The 12,603-nt window shown below is 50.7% G+C and overlaps 1 protein-coding gene across 1 annotated transcript; it reads left to right on the forward strand.

Annotated features, from left to right (window-relative positions):
* The first annotated feature begins 996 nt into the window (after positions 1–996).
* Prss38 (serine protease 38) lies at positions 997–3,715 on the forward strand. Its single transcript, XM_013347056.1, has 5 exons — positions 997–1,135; positions 1,317–1,479; positions 2,136–2,407; positions 3,057–3,199; positions 3,461–3,715. The coding sequence occupies exons 1-5, from the start codon at positions 997–999 to the stop codon at positions 3,713–3,715; spliced, it is 972 nt and encodes a 323-aa protein (XP_013202510.1).
* The last annotated feature ends 8,888 nt before the right edge of the window (positions 3,716–12,603 follow it).

The raw sequence follows: 12,603 nt of genomic DNA on the forward strand, positions 1-12,603 counted from the left end.
GGTCCTTGGACTTCCCACAGGTCAGGGAACCCTGATTACTCTTCAAGCTGATGAGGGAGAGGTACTTGATCGGGGGAGGGGGAGGGAAATGGGAGGCGGTGGTGGGGAGGAGGCATAAACCCTTAATAAATAAATAAATTAAAAAAAAACAAGAACAAAAAAAAGATTTATTTGTTAATTATGTATCGTGTTCTGCCTGCACATATCCCTTCAGGCCAGAAGAGGGCACCAGATCTTATTACAGATGGTTTTGTGCAGCCTGTGGTTGCTGGGAATTAAACTGAGGTCCTCTGGAAGAACAGTCTGTGTTCTTAACCTCTGAACTCTCTCCAGCCCAAATTTAACTTTTTAAAAAGGTGAGCTTTTTTAAAAAAATTATTTCATGTGCATTGGTGTGAAGGTGTCAGATCCCCAGAACAGGATGTGAGCTGCCATGTGGATGCTGGGAATTGAACCTGGGTCCTCTGGAAGAACAACCAATGCTCCTAGCCACTGAGCCATCTCTCCAGCCCCTAAAAGAAGTTTCAATAGCAGATAGTGTATGTGTAGATAGTAATAATTTAACAGATCAGAGAGAGCTAAAAGCACTGTGATTTATATAACACAGAATTCTCACAGAACCCGTATAACCAGGTCTGACCATGGCGTGTGTGTGTAAGGGTCCGTCCTAAATACTGTCAGTTAATAGGCCCCTTCATCTGCTGGGGACGGTTACCCGCTGAAGACATCATCATCAAGTATACAGGCCCAGGTACTGTCGCCTGAACCTGCTGGCAGTGTGGTCATTTGGCAGTCTTCAACGCTAGCCTCCCATGGCTCAGGCTCTCTCTCTGTCAACATCCAACGCTCACTCCCTCAGAGTCACCTGATGGGGCGCCACCAACGCATCCAGTATCAAGTCGTCACGTGTCCGGCTTGCGGCCTCACGGGAAAGGGGGCGCACTGCCACATTTCCTAGTCAGCTGCCCCCTCCTGTTGGGCTGCGCCTCCGGCTTCATGGCCGCCCCCGCTTCCGACCTGGGCCCCCTAGGATACCTGCTACTACTCCTGCTGGTTACCCCAATCTGGGTCGCATCAGTCAGTCACCGAAACCGACACCCTAAAAGCCAGGCAAATTCATTGAGTGGTGACGTGGGTAGGTCCCTGTCCCAGACTGTGGGACAGGTGGTCCTTTCAACCGGGTGGAACCTCGGGCCCCCTAACACCCGGCCTGGCCCCTCCCAACTCACCCCCACGTTGTCTCCCCTCCCCCACCGGTCGCCCGCCCCTCCCGTGGCGTGGCCTTGCGCCCACTCTGCATTTGTTCCTCTCCTCAGCCTGTGGCCAGCCAGTTCTGGAGGGTAAGATCTTGGGAGGAATGCCATCCCCCTTTCAGAAATGGCCGTGGCTGGTCAGCCTGCATTACGCTGGCTTTCATTTCTGCGGTGGCTCCATTCTCAATACCTACTGGGTGCTGACGGCAGCACACTGCTTTGCCAGGTGAGAGGTGCTGGGGCTGTTAGGGGTAATGGGACAGGGACACAGGAAAGGAGAAGCCTGGGCCATGTACATGCCCATGGCTTGGACTGCTGTACCCACCCTCAAAAGTTCTTTCCTCCGTACATCAAGCCCTACCCACCATGACTGATACACTCATGACCCTCTCCTCTGGCTCCAAGTTGCTTCCCGTAGACCAACATAGATTTATCCGCCCTAGCTGGTGGCCAGACCAGTACCTGACTGCATGGCCTGACCTCATGAGTGTAGCCCTTCTTTACAGACTAAGCTATGTTCCTACCGGGTTTAGCCTCATCAGGAAGGTCCTCCACACTAGGAGGCCATGTTTTCCACAGTGAGCACAGAGCTTTCTCTGGGCAGATGGCCCTGTCTCCCGAGCGTCCTCCAGTCGGGCCCACAGCTGTTCAGAAGAGGCCAAAGGGGGTCCGGTCCATGTGCATGGTTATCTGACTCTCATAGGCACAGACTCCTAGGGCTCCCCAAGTCTCCATCAGCCCAAATCAGGACCTCTTCAAGGTCAGCCAGATAGGTCTACACTGGTCTGCAGGCAGGCCTGGGCTTTCCAGTCTGGCAGACCCCCATCTGTGGGCTGATGATACAGGGGGCTGCAGGCAGTTGGCCTCCATTCTGGTCGGCAGGGAGAAGAGGATTGAAAGCTTTGATGTGTATGTGGGCATCAACAACCTCGACGTGGCCACCAGACACACCCAGTGGTTTGAGATTAACAAGGTGATCATTCACCCCACCTACGGACTCTTTCACCCTATTGGAGGGGACGTGGCCCTCGTGCAGCTGAAGAAACCCATCATATTCTCTGACTCCGTGCTCCCCGTTTGCATGCCGCCTTCCAACCTCAACCTCGACAGTGTGCCTTGCTGGGCCGCTGGATGGGGACTGGTCTCACCGCAAGGTATGAGCCAAACACGATCTCCTGGGAGTAGAGCATAGAATGGGTGTCCATAGCGTTTGGGAAGGTGAATAGGAGAATAGCCAGAAGATTCTGACACTAAGGAAATAGTCCACTGCCAATAAAAAATAGCCACTGGAGATGAAAATTCCATTAAGGGGTTTGCGGCAAGAGGGAGAACCAGTGACCTTGGAGATAGATGAATAGAAATTATCCATATTGAAACAGCAGCAACAAAATATGTGTGAAAGGGGAACAGAATGAGAAGGAAAAAGAAACTCCCCAAAGTGGGTGGGTGGGGGTTCCCTGTGTGGGTAGGGCTTGCCTGTATGGGTGGGGCTTCCCTGTATTGGTGGGTATCTTGTGGGTGGGGCTTCCCAATATGGGTGGGTATTCTTGTGGGTGGGGCTTCCCTGTGTGGGTGGGGTTTCCCTGTGTGTGGGGGGCTTCCCTTGTGGGCCAGGCCTGTCTGTGTGTTGGATGTCTCTTGCAAATGTACCTGACGCCTCTTGAGGTGGGGATTCCGTCCAGTTCTGTCCTCCATTGACCAAGAACCCAAGAATATCTGTGGCTCCTTTCCTCCAGGAACTAAGACTTCGCTGGACTGAGACAGGCACCCTCACCCGGCAGCTCCTCTCCCTTCTCCTCATAGGTGACACCTTGAAACAGCTACAGGAAGTCCAGTTGCCACTAATCCCCAAGTTCCAGTGCCAGCTGCTCTATGGATATACGTCTTACCTCCTGCCGGAAATGCTGTGTGCTGGGGACATCGCGAATGTGAAGAATGTGTGTGAGGTGCGCCCCATTCTTTCCAACTAGAGCTGGGCTCTGGTGGAGGTGGGGACTGCTGGGGTGGCTGGATCCGGGCAGTGTGTCACCACCACACACTCTCACGCTTGTGCCAGACCTCAGTGCTGAGGCTCTGGGCTCTGTGGCAGTCACACAGGGGACTTTGTGTGTGAGGGGGGTGTGGGGGGGAAATGGGACATAGGCCACCCTGCACCCGAGGGCCATACCTGGACTAGTAGATCACAGACAGCCTCTCTTCCTTCACAGGGTGACTCTGGTGGCCCACTGGTATGTAAGCTGAACCAGACCTGGCTGCAGATTGGAATAGTTAGCTGGGGCCGCGGGTGCTCCCACCCCCTGTACCCAGGGGTGTATGCCAATGTCTCCTATTTTTTGAATTGGATTCGTTATCATGTGAAGAACACACCCATTCCTCCTCAGGTGTCCCCCTCGCTCTCTTCATCCCTGAGAGCCACCCTTAGCATTTTTGTGACCGTGCTGGCAAGCCTGTTGGTGTGGTGAGGACTGGGATGCCACCCCTGTGGGATGCCTCATGCCCTGTTCCTGTACTCTGTAGCTCTCCCACCCCGTCCCCACACACTTTGTGTCATGAAGCCAGGACACTTGTCCCAGACTTTATTTAAGTCTGTAAAAAGCTGAGCAAAAGAAGTGGAGAGGGTCAGAGATGGACCAGGAGGGAGAGCTGGGGGACAGCTGGGGTGAGCCAAGAGCTTGAGCTCTCTACAGTCAAATTTATTAAAACATTTGTGAAAGAGCCACCTTGAACTCCTCACCTCGCCTCGCCTCCCACTCCAGTGTCATTACAGAGCCTTCCCTGTGCAATGGGTAAAGTTCACACGTTCAGACATGTGTCCCACCATGTGAAAAGAGGCACAGGAGACTGGAGAGATGGCTCAGTGCTTAAGAGCTGCTCTTGGAGAGGACCCAGGTTCAATCCCCAGCAACCACATTGCAGCTCACAACCATCGCTAACTCCAGTTTCAGGGATCTAATGCCCATGTTTGGCATCCACAGACACCAGGAACAAGGCACACATGAGTTACACAGATATACTTGGGGTGAAACATCCATCCACATAAGATATAGTAATATATTTTATTTCATAAATATATAAAATATAGTTTAGAGGGCTGGAAGGAGAAAGGTCCAAAACAAACTGAACTTTTCTAGACACCTGGGCAGGTCTGTGGGCACAGCCCAAGTAAGACGAAAGGCGACGGATTCAGTTTAAACATCAAAAAGGAGTTTTGATACATGGCAGCATCCTAAGTGGGGAAGCAGAAAACATAAACTGAGAATAAGCAGATACGGGGAAAAAGCCAAAAGGGTTGTGTAGAAACGAATCCGCAGAAAGCTCTACAGCACCCAGTCTGGGGTCTGCAGGACCTGTGCCCCCAGGTTCTGCCAGCTTCAGATAGAAAATATTCCCCCGAATTTCATGTCTGCCGAACATGAACGGACTCCCCAGACAATGCAGCATGCCGATGATTGACATTAGTGGCAGCTGCACTGTGTCGGGGGTCGTAGTCGCCTACAGGTGGTTTAGATTTGTGTGAGGAAGCAGGCATGGTGGCACAGGCCTATAGTTCTGGCACTCGGGATGCTGAAGTAGGAGGGTACCAAGTTTGAGGCCAGCCTGGCCTACCTGGAGAGAAACCTGTCTTTAAAAAATTGTACGTGGAAGGATGTGAGAAGCACGTCATTTTATGAGGCTCCGAGCTTGTGGCAGAGTTCTGCCACAGTGCCTGCAAGATGCCGAAGGACCTCTGGATTTCAAAATGTTGCCTTTCTTTTTTCTTTTCTTTTTTTCAAGACAGGGTCTCTCTGTGTAACAGCCCTGGCTGTCTTGGAACTTTGCTTTGTAGACCGGGCTGGCCTCGAACTCACAGAGATCCACCTGCCTCTGTCTCCCGAGTACTGGGGTTAAAGGCATGTGCCACCACCACCCAGCAAAATGTTGGTTTTTGAAGGAAACAAAAAGTAGGGAAGCAATTATTAACTTAAGATAGAAGATGAAAACAAAGGTTCACGAAAGAAAAGACACAGGAAATACCTACTGAGTAGATGGTGTGTAAGAGCTCAAAGAAGGTATTATATGTAATTCTATGCAAATAAATAATTACAAAAACTTTAAAAAGCTAGCCCCCGCAGAGAAAGGAGGTTAAAACAGACCAGATTCCATAAACAAATGGAGATATTTAAGAAAGCGACACTTACCCCCACCCACATTTAGTACAGTCCCTGGGAACAAGTTTCCTTGGGAGATGGACTTAACCCTTCACTCCAGAGATGCCCCAGCACTGCTTGGACTGCTGGAAGCTCAGCTAAGAGAGCTGCCTTCCGCTTGCCACCAGCAGCAGCTTTGGATGAAGATACACTAACATAATCCAATGTATGGACAGGAATCCGAAAACCCTAGTGAGGGGCAGGTGAGATGGTGAAGTGGGGAGAGGGGCTTGCCATCAAGCCTAAAGGCCTGAGTTCAAGCCCAGGGACCTTCAGGGTGGAGACAACTGAACCCACAAGATATCCTTTAAGCTCTGTGTGTGTCTTTTAGCACAGGAGCACATACACACATACATAAGTAAATAATAAATGTAATGAAAAATAAATAAAAAACCCTACAGAAAGATTAACAAACAGAATCACGGCTTACTTTTCAAAATAGTGCCCTACAATCAAATGGGACCTAATCCATCATATGAGACTTATTAAATGTTAGGCAGGGCAGTGGTGATGCACACCTTTAATCCCAGCATTCCGGACACAGAGATCTTAGTGAGTTCGAGTCCAGCCTGGCCTACAGAGCTAGTTCCAGGACAGCCAGGATTACACAGAGAAACCCTGTCTCGAAAAACTGAAGGGGGAAAAAAGTTAGTAAATACGTAGATAAAATTCACCGCATCCGTTGTTCTGCTTTGGCAAATACCAATGAGAAAGTTTTTGACAAATTCAGAACCCATTCTTGTTTTCAAAAGCAGGTAGGATTATATGGCTAAGAAGATGTGTGCTTGAATCCCTCAGTCTAACCTTGGCAGGGTGGCATTAGAGATACTCTAAGGCCTGAAATACAGGGAGGCTGGAGCAGTCCCCGCTCTGCTCCTGAGTCTGTCACCACAGTCACACGGAGGACCTGTCCAGGAAATGGAGAGAATGGTTTGAGACATCTTTTGTAAAAAGGACTTGGAGGCAAGTGAGAATTGACCATGGGCATCAGCCACTTGTGAAGAGAAACCTTCAGAGGAGGCTGTGCCTCAGCAGAGAGCACACCCTGGCAGGGAAGAAGAGAACAAGACCCCATGCCTGGAGCCCTAGCACGGCTTGTGGAAACGGTGATGACTCCCTTAAACGCCCCCACAGGCGGAGTGTCTTACAAAGCTCATGTGTTTCTTTGGCTCGCAGTTCAGAGCATGGTGCTAGCGCCGTACCACGGTGGATGGCACCCCATCGTGGCACAGAAACACATCAGAGAGTGCTGCCCACCAGTCGCCCCCTCTTTAACCCACAAATCTAGAAATTTCTGTGTGATTAATCTACCGTGAGACCAGTTCCTCAGCACCCAGGCACCTACAGGGAACTGACTTATGGCTTAGGGACAAAGTGTCTGACACATGGATATGGAGGACATAGCCAAGCCCTAGAACCCCTAAAAACAGCAAAGACGCAAAGGAAAAGACTTGAGGCTAGGCTAGGCATATAGTTACCTATATACTTGCCTAATATGTATGAAGCCTAGGGATGGATCTCTAGTACCGCATAAATCAGGTATGGTGCCATACACCTGTGATCTCAGTACTTGGAAGATGGAGATGGAAGTTCAGGAGTTCAAGGTCACCTTGGCTTAAACTTTTTTGAGACAGGTGTTGTCTCAAAAAATGTAGGTTTTAATAGATGGTGTATAGTTTATATTCTCAGCTAGGGCAACTTGAACTAAAGTGGGAGAGTTCTTTCATGCTTTTGGCCCTAGATGGGTTGATTTCCATGTTTACATCAAATCACAAGTAAGCAAATACGCTCAGAACAATTTCAGCGTGAAAGCCAGTAGCATAGACCTATGGCCAGTGGTGCAGACAGAGACCCTGCAATCAGCATGCCCCAAAAGGTGGATAGTTTGTTTCTGTCCAAGAACAGACAGATGCATGAGTGGATGGAGCCTGAAGCTCAGTACTTCAGTATGTGAATAAAAGAGAGGCATGGTGGCATAAGCACGTAATCCTATCACTTGGAAAGTTGAGGCAGAAGGATCGTGAGTTTGAGGTTAACTTGGGTTATAATATCCTTTAAAAGAAAATAAAAATCATAAATGCTGTAAAAGGATTCAGAAAATTGTCACATGCCAGGTAGTCCCCTTGGGAGGATAAGAATTGAACAGGAAAAAAAAAAAATAAAAGAATTGAACAGGATGGCTAGCTTCTGCTGCGCTAGGTCTCACACGCTGTTGTGAAACTGCAGGGAAGCTCCATGTGCTCTCAGTGCTGTCTGCATCGCTTCCATCTCTAAAATTTACATTTATCTGAGCAGCAATTGTTCAAGATCAACTGTGAACACACTGGGTCTCTTTCCCCAGCCTATCTTTCAACATCTGGGCCCAGCAGGGACCGTACAGGCCCCAACTCAAGGAGAGGCACTGTAGAGCACACCGCAGTCACACCGAGAGCCTTCCCAGTAAGGTGCTGACCTTGTAGTGTGTGCAGGGTGGACACTCCTCCACCTGTCCGTGTCTGGGTGTGATGTCATGAGCCAGAACTCTTTTCAGTCCCTGGATGCACCAGGCCTCTCCAGGAGACGAAGGGCTGAGCAATCCAGTTATGTCTCTGCTGTGGTCACTAACTTCCCACTTTCTGGTGACACTGACAGAGCTTCTGTGGTCATCCACACCCACTCGTCTGAGATAGTGATATTTAAGGGATGAAGAAGGTTGGTACACCAAGTCCGTGGCCATCATGCAGAACAATGGAGTGAATGTTTAAAATGTGTATTGTGAGAGATCACTTTGGTGTGTGTGTGTGTGTGTGTGTGTACTCGTTTGCGAGGAGGTGTGCCTGTGTGCACCTGCACATGGAAGGCACAAGACAGCCTCAAGTATCCACGGGAGCTAACCGCTTTGTCCTTTCGGCTTTGTTTGCTTGTTAGTTTTTAATGTATATGAGTGTTTTGTCTGCATTCAAGTCTGTGAACCATGCGCATGCCTGGTGACTGCAGAGGCCAGAAGAGGGCATCAGATCCTCCATGACCGAGTCGAAGACGGTTGTGAGTACTGGGGCTAGAACCCAGGTACTCTGAAAGAGCAGTCAGTACTTTCGGCCATGGAGCTATCTCTCTAGCTCCACATCCCGGATCTTTCACTGGCCTGGAACTCACTCAGTTTGCTAGTCCAGTCTGCCAGCTACCCCTAGGGATCCTTCTGTTTCTGTCTCTCTAGAGCAGAGATTCAAGCACGTGCTATCGTGCTGGCTTATTTTACATGGCCCTGGAGTTCGAACGCAGGTCCTCGTGCCTACATAGGAAGCACTTACTGATCCATTTCCCCAGCATTTGGGGATCTTTTTTTTTTAAAGCTCATTAAATTGCCTTTCAATTTATTTACTGTTTTAGAGACCCACTTTTTCTATTTTTTGAATTTTCCAGTTGTCATAATGTTACACACTTTCGAATACGGCGTGCTGTCTCAGTGCATGCAGATCCTGAGCAAAGCAAGCACGCGTCTTCCCCTCCCAGGCATGGTGGGCCCCCATCTTCCTCCTCCTATCCTTCAGCCCATTGCATTTGTACATGAAAACCCTCATTGCGCATTAAGGCTGCTGATGCAGGCATTTTCCAAGCTACTGAGCTTGCCTCCTCATTTGTAGCTCCCAATTTGTGGTTTTCCTCCTGAGACACCAGAGCCTGCTCCTTCCTGGCATCCTGACATCTTCTGCCACAAGGGGGCAGTTCTCTGGCATCCGAGGAGAGAAGGATTTTTCCTGGACCCTAGGCCATGTGTACTGGCTCCAGCGAGGGCTCCTCTACCTCCACCCCAGACTGGAGTAGGGACCTACTCAGGAGGAGGCCCAGTTGTGATGCCTCGCTCAGGGTGCTGAGGATGCCAGTGGAGGTGGCAGATTGAAAGCAGGGACTCACCTGCATCTCCTTTGTTCTGAGCGCTGCAGGGTCAGAACAGGTGTTACAGAGTCGGCCGTGCTGGAGATGCCTTGAGCTGCTTCACACACCAGCCTGGCCTGTGTTCTGCTTTCTCTTTTCCACTGTGCAGAGGGTGCCTGTGGAGTATGGACCTACTCTCAGGAGAGCAGTTGTGATGTGTGACTTGGGCTGTTGAGATTGGTAGTGGGAAACTGGGGGTGGACCCTAGTGTTTGAATCATTGAGTGAAGGTTCAAGAGCCAGAAGGGCCTATCTTCCCCCACTGGCTTTTTTAAATCCTCCCAGCTCCAACCCATAATAATATGGCATTTCATATTATTCCTGAAGGGTTGGAGCCGGGAGAAAAATAGAATATACTCAACACAATAAAGAGAATGTTTGAAAAGCCCACAACTGGTTCCATGATTAATGGAAAAACAGACAACATTTCCCTGAGATCAACACTACAAGAACATGAGATTTCCACACAGCACTCAGCATCTCACTGAGAGTGCTAGCCCGAGCAAGCAGGCAACGGGCATAGGAGAAGAAGCACTTTCTGTATGGCATGGTTTTATACTGTGGACATTTCTAAGACACACACACACACACACACACACACACACACACACACACAAACCTCAAAAAGTTGCACGATACAAAATCCACACACAAAATCAATCACACTTACAAACATTAGCCTTCAACAGCCCCAAAAGGAAATAAAGAACACCAGATACAGGCCCAGGACAAGTGCCCAGGGCCCACCCACAGAATCAAAGCCATGGAGTCAAGGCCACAGAGTCAAGCCCACATTTCTGGCCTGCTTCCTGGTACACATGGCTGAGCAACCATGGGCAGACTCTGGAAGGTTTTGAGCAGCCAGGAAAGCGTGCACAAGATCCAAGGCCTTGCAGGAGGCTAGAGAGCTGGGCTCACGGTAAACATTGCCCTTCCAAGTCAGGGCTCTACTTCACTCAGCTCTGGTCCTTAGTTCTCTCTGGGGATGAAGGCTCCTAGGACCTTCAGGATGGCCAGAGACGATCCCTAGCTTGAGAGATGCAGAAATGCATAGGGTCCCCTCATCGCACATCTTGTGCCCTGCCTGCCCTGTGAGAAAGACTGGCTTGTTGGTCTTCAACAGGAGGTCTTGCTGGCTGAGGAACTCTGATAGAAGGAGATGGGCTAGGGGGTAGGGATAGGAACTTAAGGGGGCTATGCTTGAGAAATCCACATAGCCTAGTCCTAACGCTGGCCTCTTGGCAGGATGGGCCTTCCCGCCACTCTCCCTTGGGGGAAGGCGAGACTGAGTCCATGAGTCCCAGCGGAGGAAAGCAGAGGATCCATGTGAGAGGTATGGATGGGTACCAGCCTTTCTGTGTGACCAGTCTACACAGTCACTGACGAGGACCTGGGATGCAAGTGAGGGCAAGCGCAGGACGACACTGGGCAGAGAAGGATCACCCCTATTTATTTACAGGAGGGAAAATAGGAAGATCCCCAGTCACTGGAATAGATTCTATGGTTCTAAGTGGACTGCGGCTTCCTCTCCAGTCCTCTTCTTCCCACCTCTCCCCTCTTTCCCCTACATAGCCTCCCCCCATATCTTCACCCTCAGCCCTTCCCTATGCTTCCCTCCTCAGCATTTCCCTCCCTGGTTGGTCCTTCCCTCCCCACCCTAACCATCCCTCCAGCCCTCCCCTCCCTAGCGCTCTCCTCCCAAGCCTCAACCCCTCCTCCCTAGGCTGCAGGGCCGCCAAGCCTCTCAGCTCCTAAGTGGGGCTCTTGGTTCTTTATGAGTCTCCCACCCCATAAAAGAGATCACAGCTGAGCAGTCCAGAACCTCTGGAAGCAGCCGAGCCAGCCACAGCCTTGCGAGCCTGGCCTAGGGAGGGCACAGTGGAAGAAGGCTCTTTCAAAGCGTGAGGATACTCGTCCCTCAGTCTGCAGTGGCCCTGCTTACTGAGGAACCTGTTTGGCCTTGCTCGGTCCTCATTGGTCTCTGGGCTCCAAGCCTTCCTCTGCTGGGGCCGAGTGAGTAGGCAGGAGACCAGGCACTGGACAGATCCCAGCAGGCCCAGACCTTTTCCTGGACATCCAAAGGGATCAGACGGGTTGGTTTACAACAAACGCCTCCTGATTAATAAAAGTTTGATGGAAATTTCATATGTTGACCAGGGTCCTAAACATTTTCCAGGCACATCTGGCAGAGGCCAAGCTGCCTGCTTATGTTCACAATGAGAACATTTTTTCCAGTGAGGTCCATAGTGATTGTCTCCTTCCGAACCAGCGTGGGGGACAGACATACTTGGAGTGGGACTCTGGGGTGCTGCTACTGCCCAGGACCACTCCCTCAACTGGTGACAATCCGGGCCCTCCCCAGAAGAAGGCGCCAAGTCCTTCCCCACGGTGGGAACCTTAGGCCAGATTCTTCTTCCTCATCATCTCTTCCCCACTAGGCTCTCAAATGCCCCCAACTCCACAGAGGGACTTCCTGGTGCATGGCCCACAGGGGCACAGCCTTGGAGGAGATTGTGGAACATCAGAGAGGGTCCCTACCCTTCCCATGGGATGGGAATTTCCTGCTGTGGTTGGGGCCAGCTCCCCAAACCCGGCTCAGAGCCTGGACTGCACGTCTCACTGGGTAAGAGCACACCAATATGTGTGTACAAACAGTGAATGTCTGGGGTGTTATTTGGGTTGGAAGAATGGGTGCCAGGATGAGGTCCCCAACTGTGTTAAGCACAATATACCAGGACTTCAAGAGGAAAGAGGGCAAATGACATCCTACCAGAAGTACACCATGACGACAAGGCCTTGATACTCCCCAAAAGCACTCAAGTCCCTCAGAGTTCACAGCCCTAGGGCAGCCTCAGAGAGCAGCCAGTGCAGACTCACGGTTCTGCCTATCAAGGCCAGTTCTGCCCTCTAGGCTTCTACTGCCGTGGGGGTCCGGTTGGAAGTGGCAGTGATGGTGCAGTGTGCCAGCTGGGGCTCAGCCTGCCCTGCGGCTACACAAGGCCACCGTGTGTGGTCCTTGTGGGAGACTTTCATTTATTTTTCTTTCTTGTTTTCTCCCCCCTTACTTTTTAATAAAATGTGTCAGAGCGGAAGCCAGACACCACCTCCATCCCCTGCCCTTATAAAATGTGTGTGCCTGTAGTGTGTACACGTATGTGCAAGTGCATGTGTTCATGGCTGGCTTCGGGCAGTGATAGCTACCTATCACTAGTTCACTTACACCAGTGTCCTCCTACACCAGTGTCCTCC

Source organism: Microtus ochrogaster, chromosome 7, assembly GCF_000317375.1.
Source record: "Microtus ochrogaster isolate Prairie Vole_2 chromosome 7, MicOch1.0, whole genome shotgun sequence".
Taxonomy (NCBI): Eukaryota; Metazoa; Chordata; class Mammalia; order Rodentia; family Cricetidae; genus Microtus; species Microtus ochrogaster.

Excerpts from the sequence above, each read along its gene's own strand:
- Prss38 (XM_013347056.1), top strand. The coding sequence starts at position 997 with ATGGCCGCCCCCGCTTCCGACCTGGGCCCCCTAGGATACCTGCTACTA. Across the intron at positions 1,136-1,316 it reads TTCATTGAGTGGTGACGTGG|CCTGTGGCCAGCCAGTTCTG; the intron begins GTAGGTCCCTGT and ends TCCTCTCCTCAG. Across the intron at positions 2,408-3,056 it reads GGGACTGGTCTCACCGCAAG|GTGACACCTTGAAACAGCTA; the intron begins GTATGAGCCAAA and ends TTCTCCTCATAG.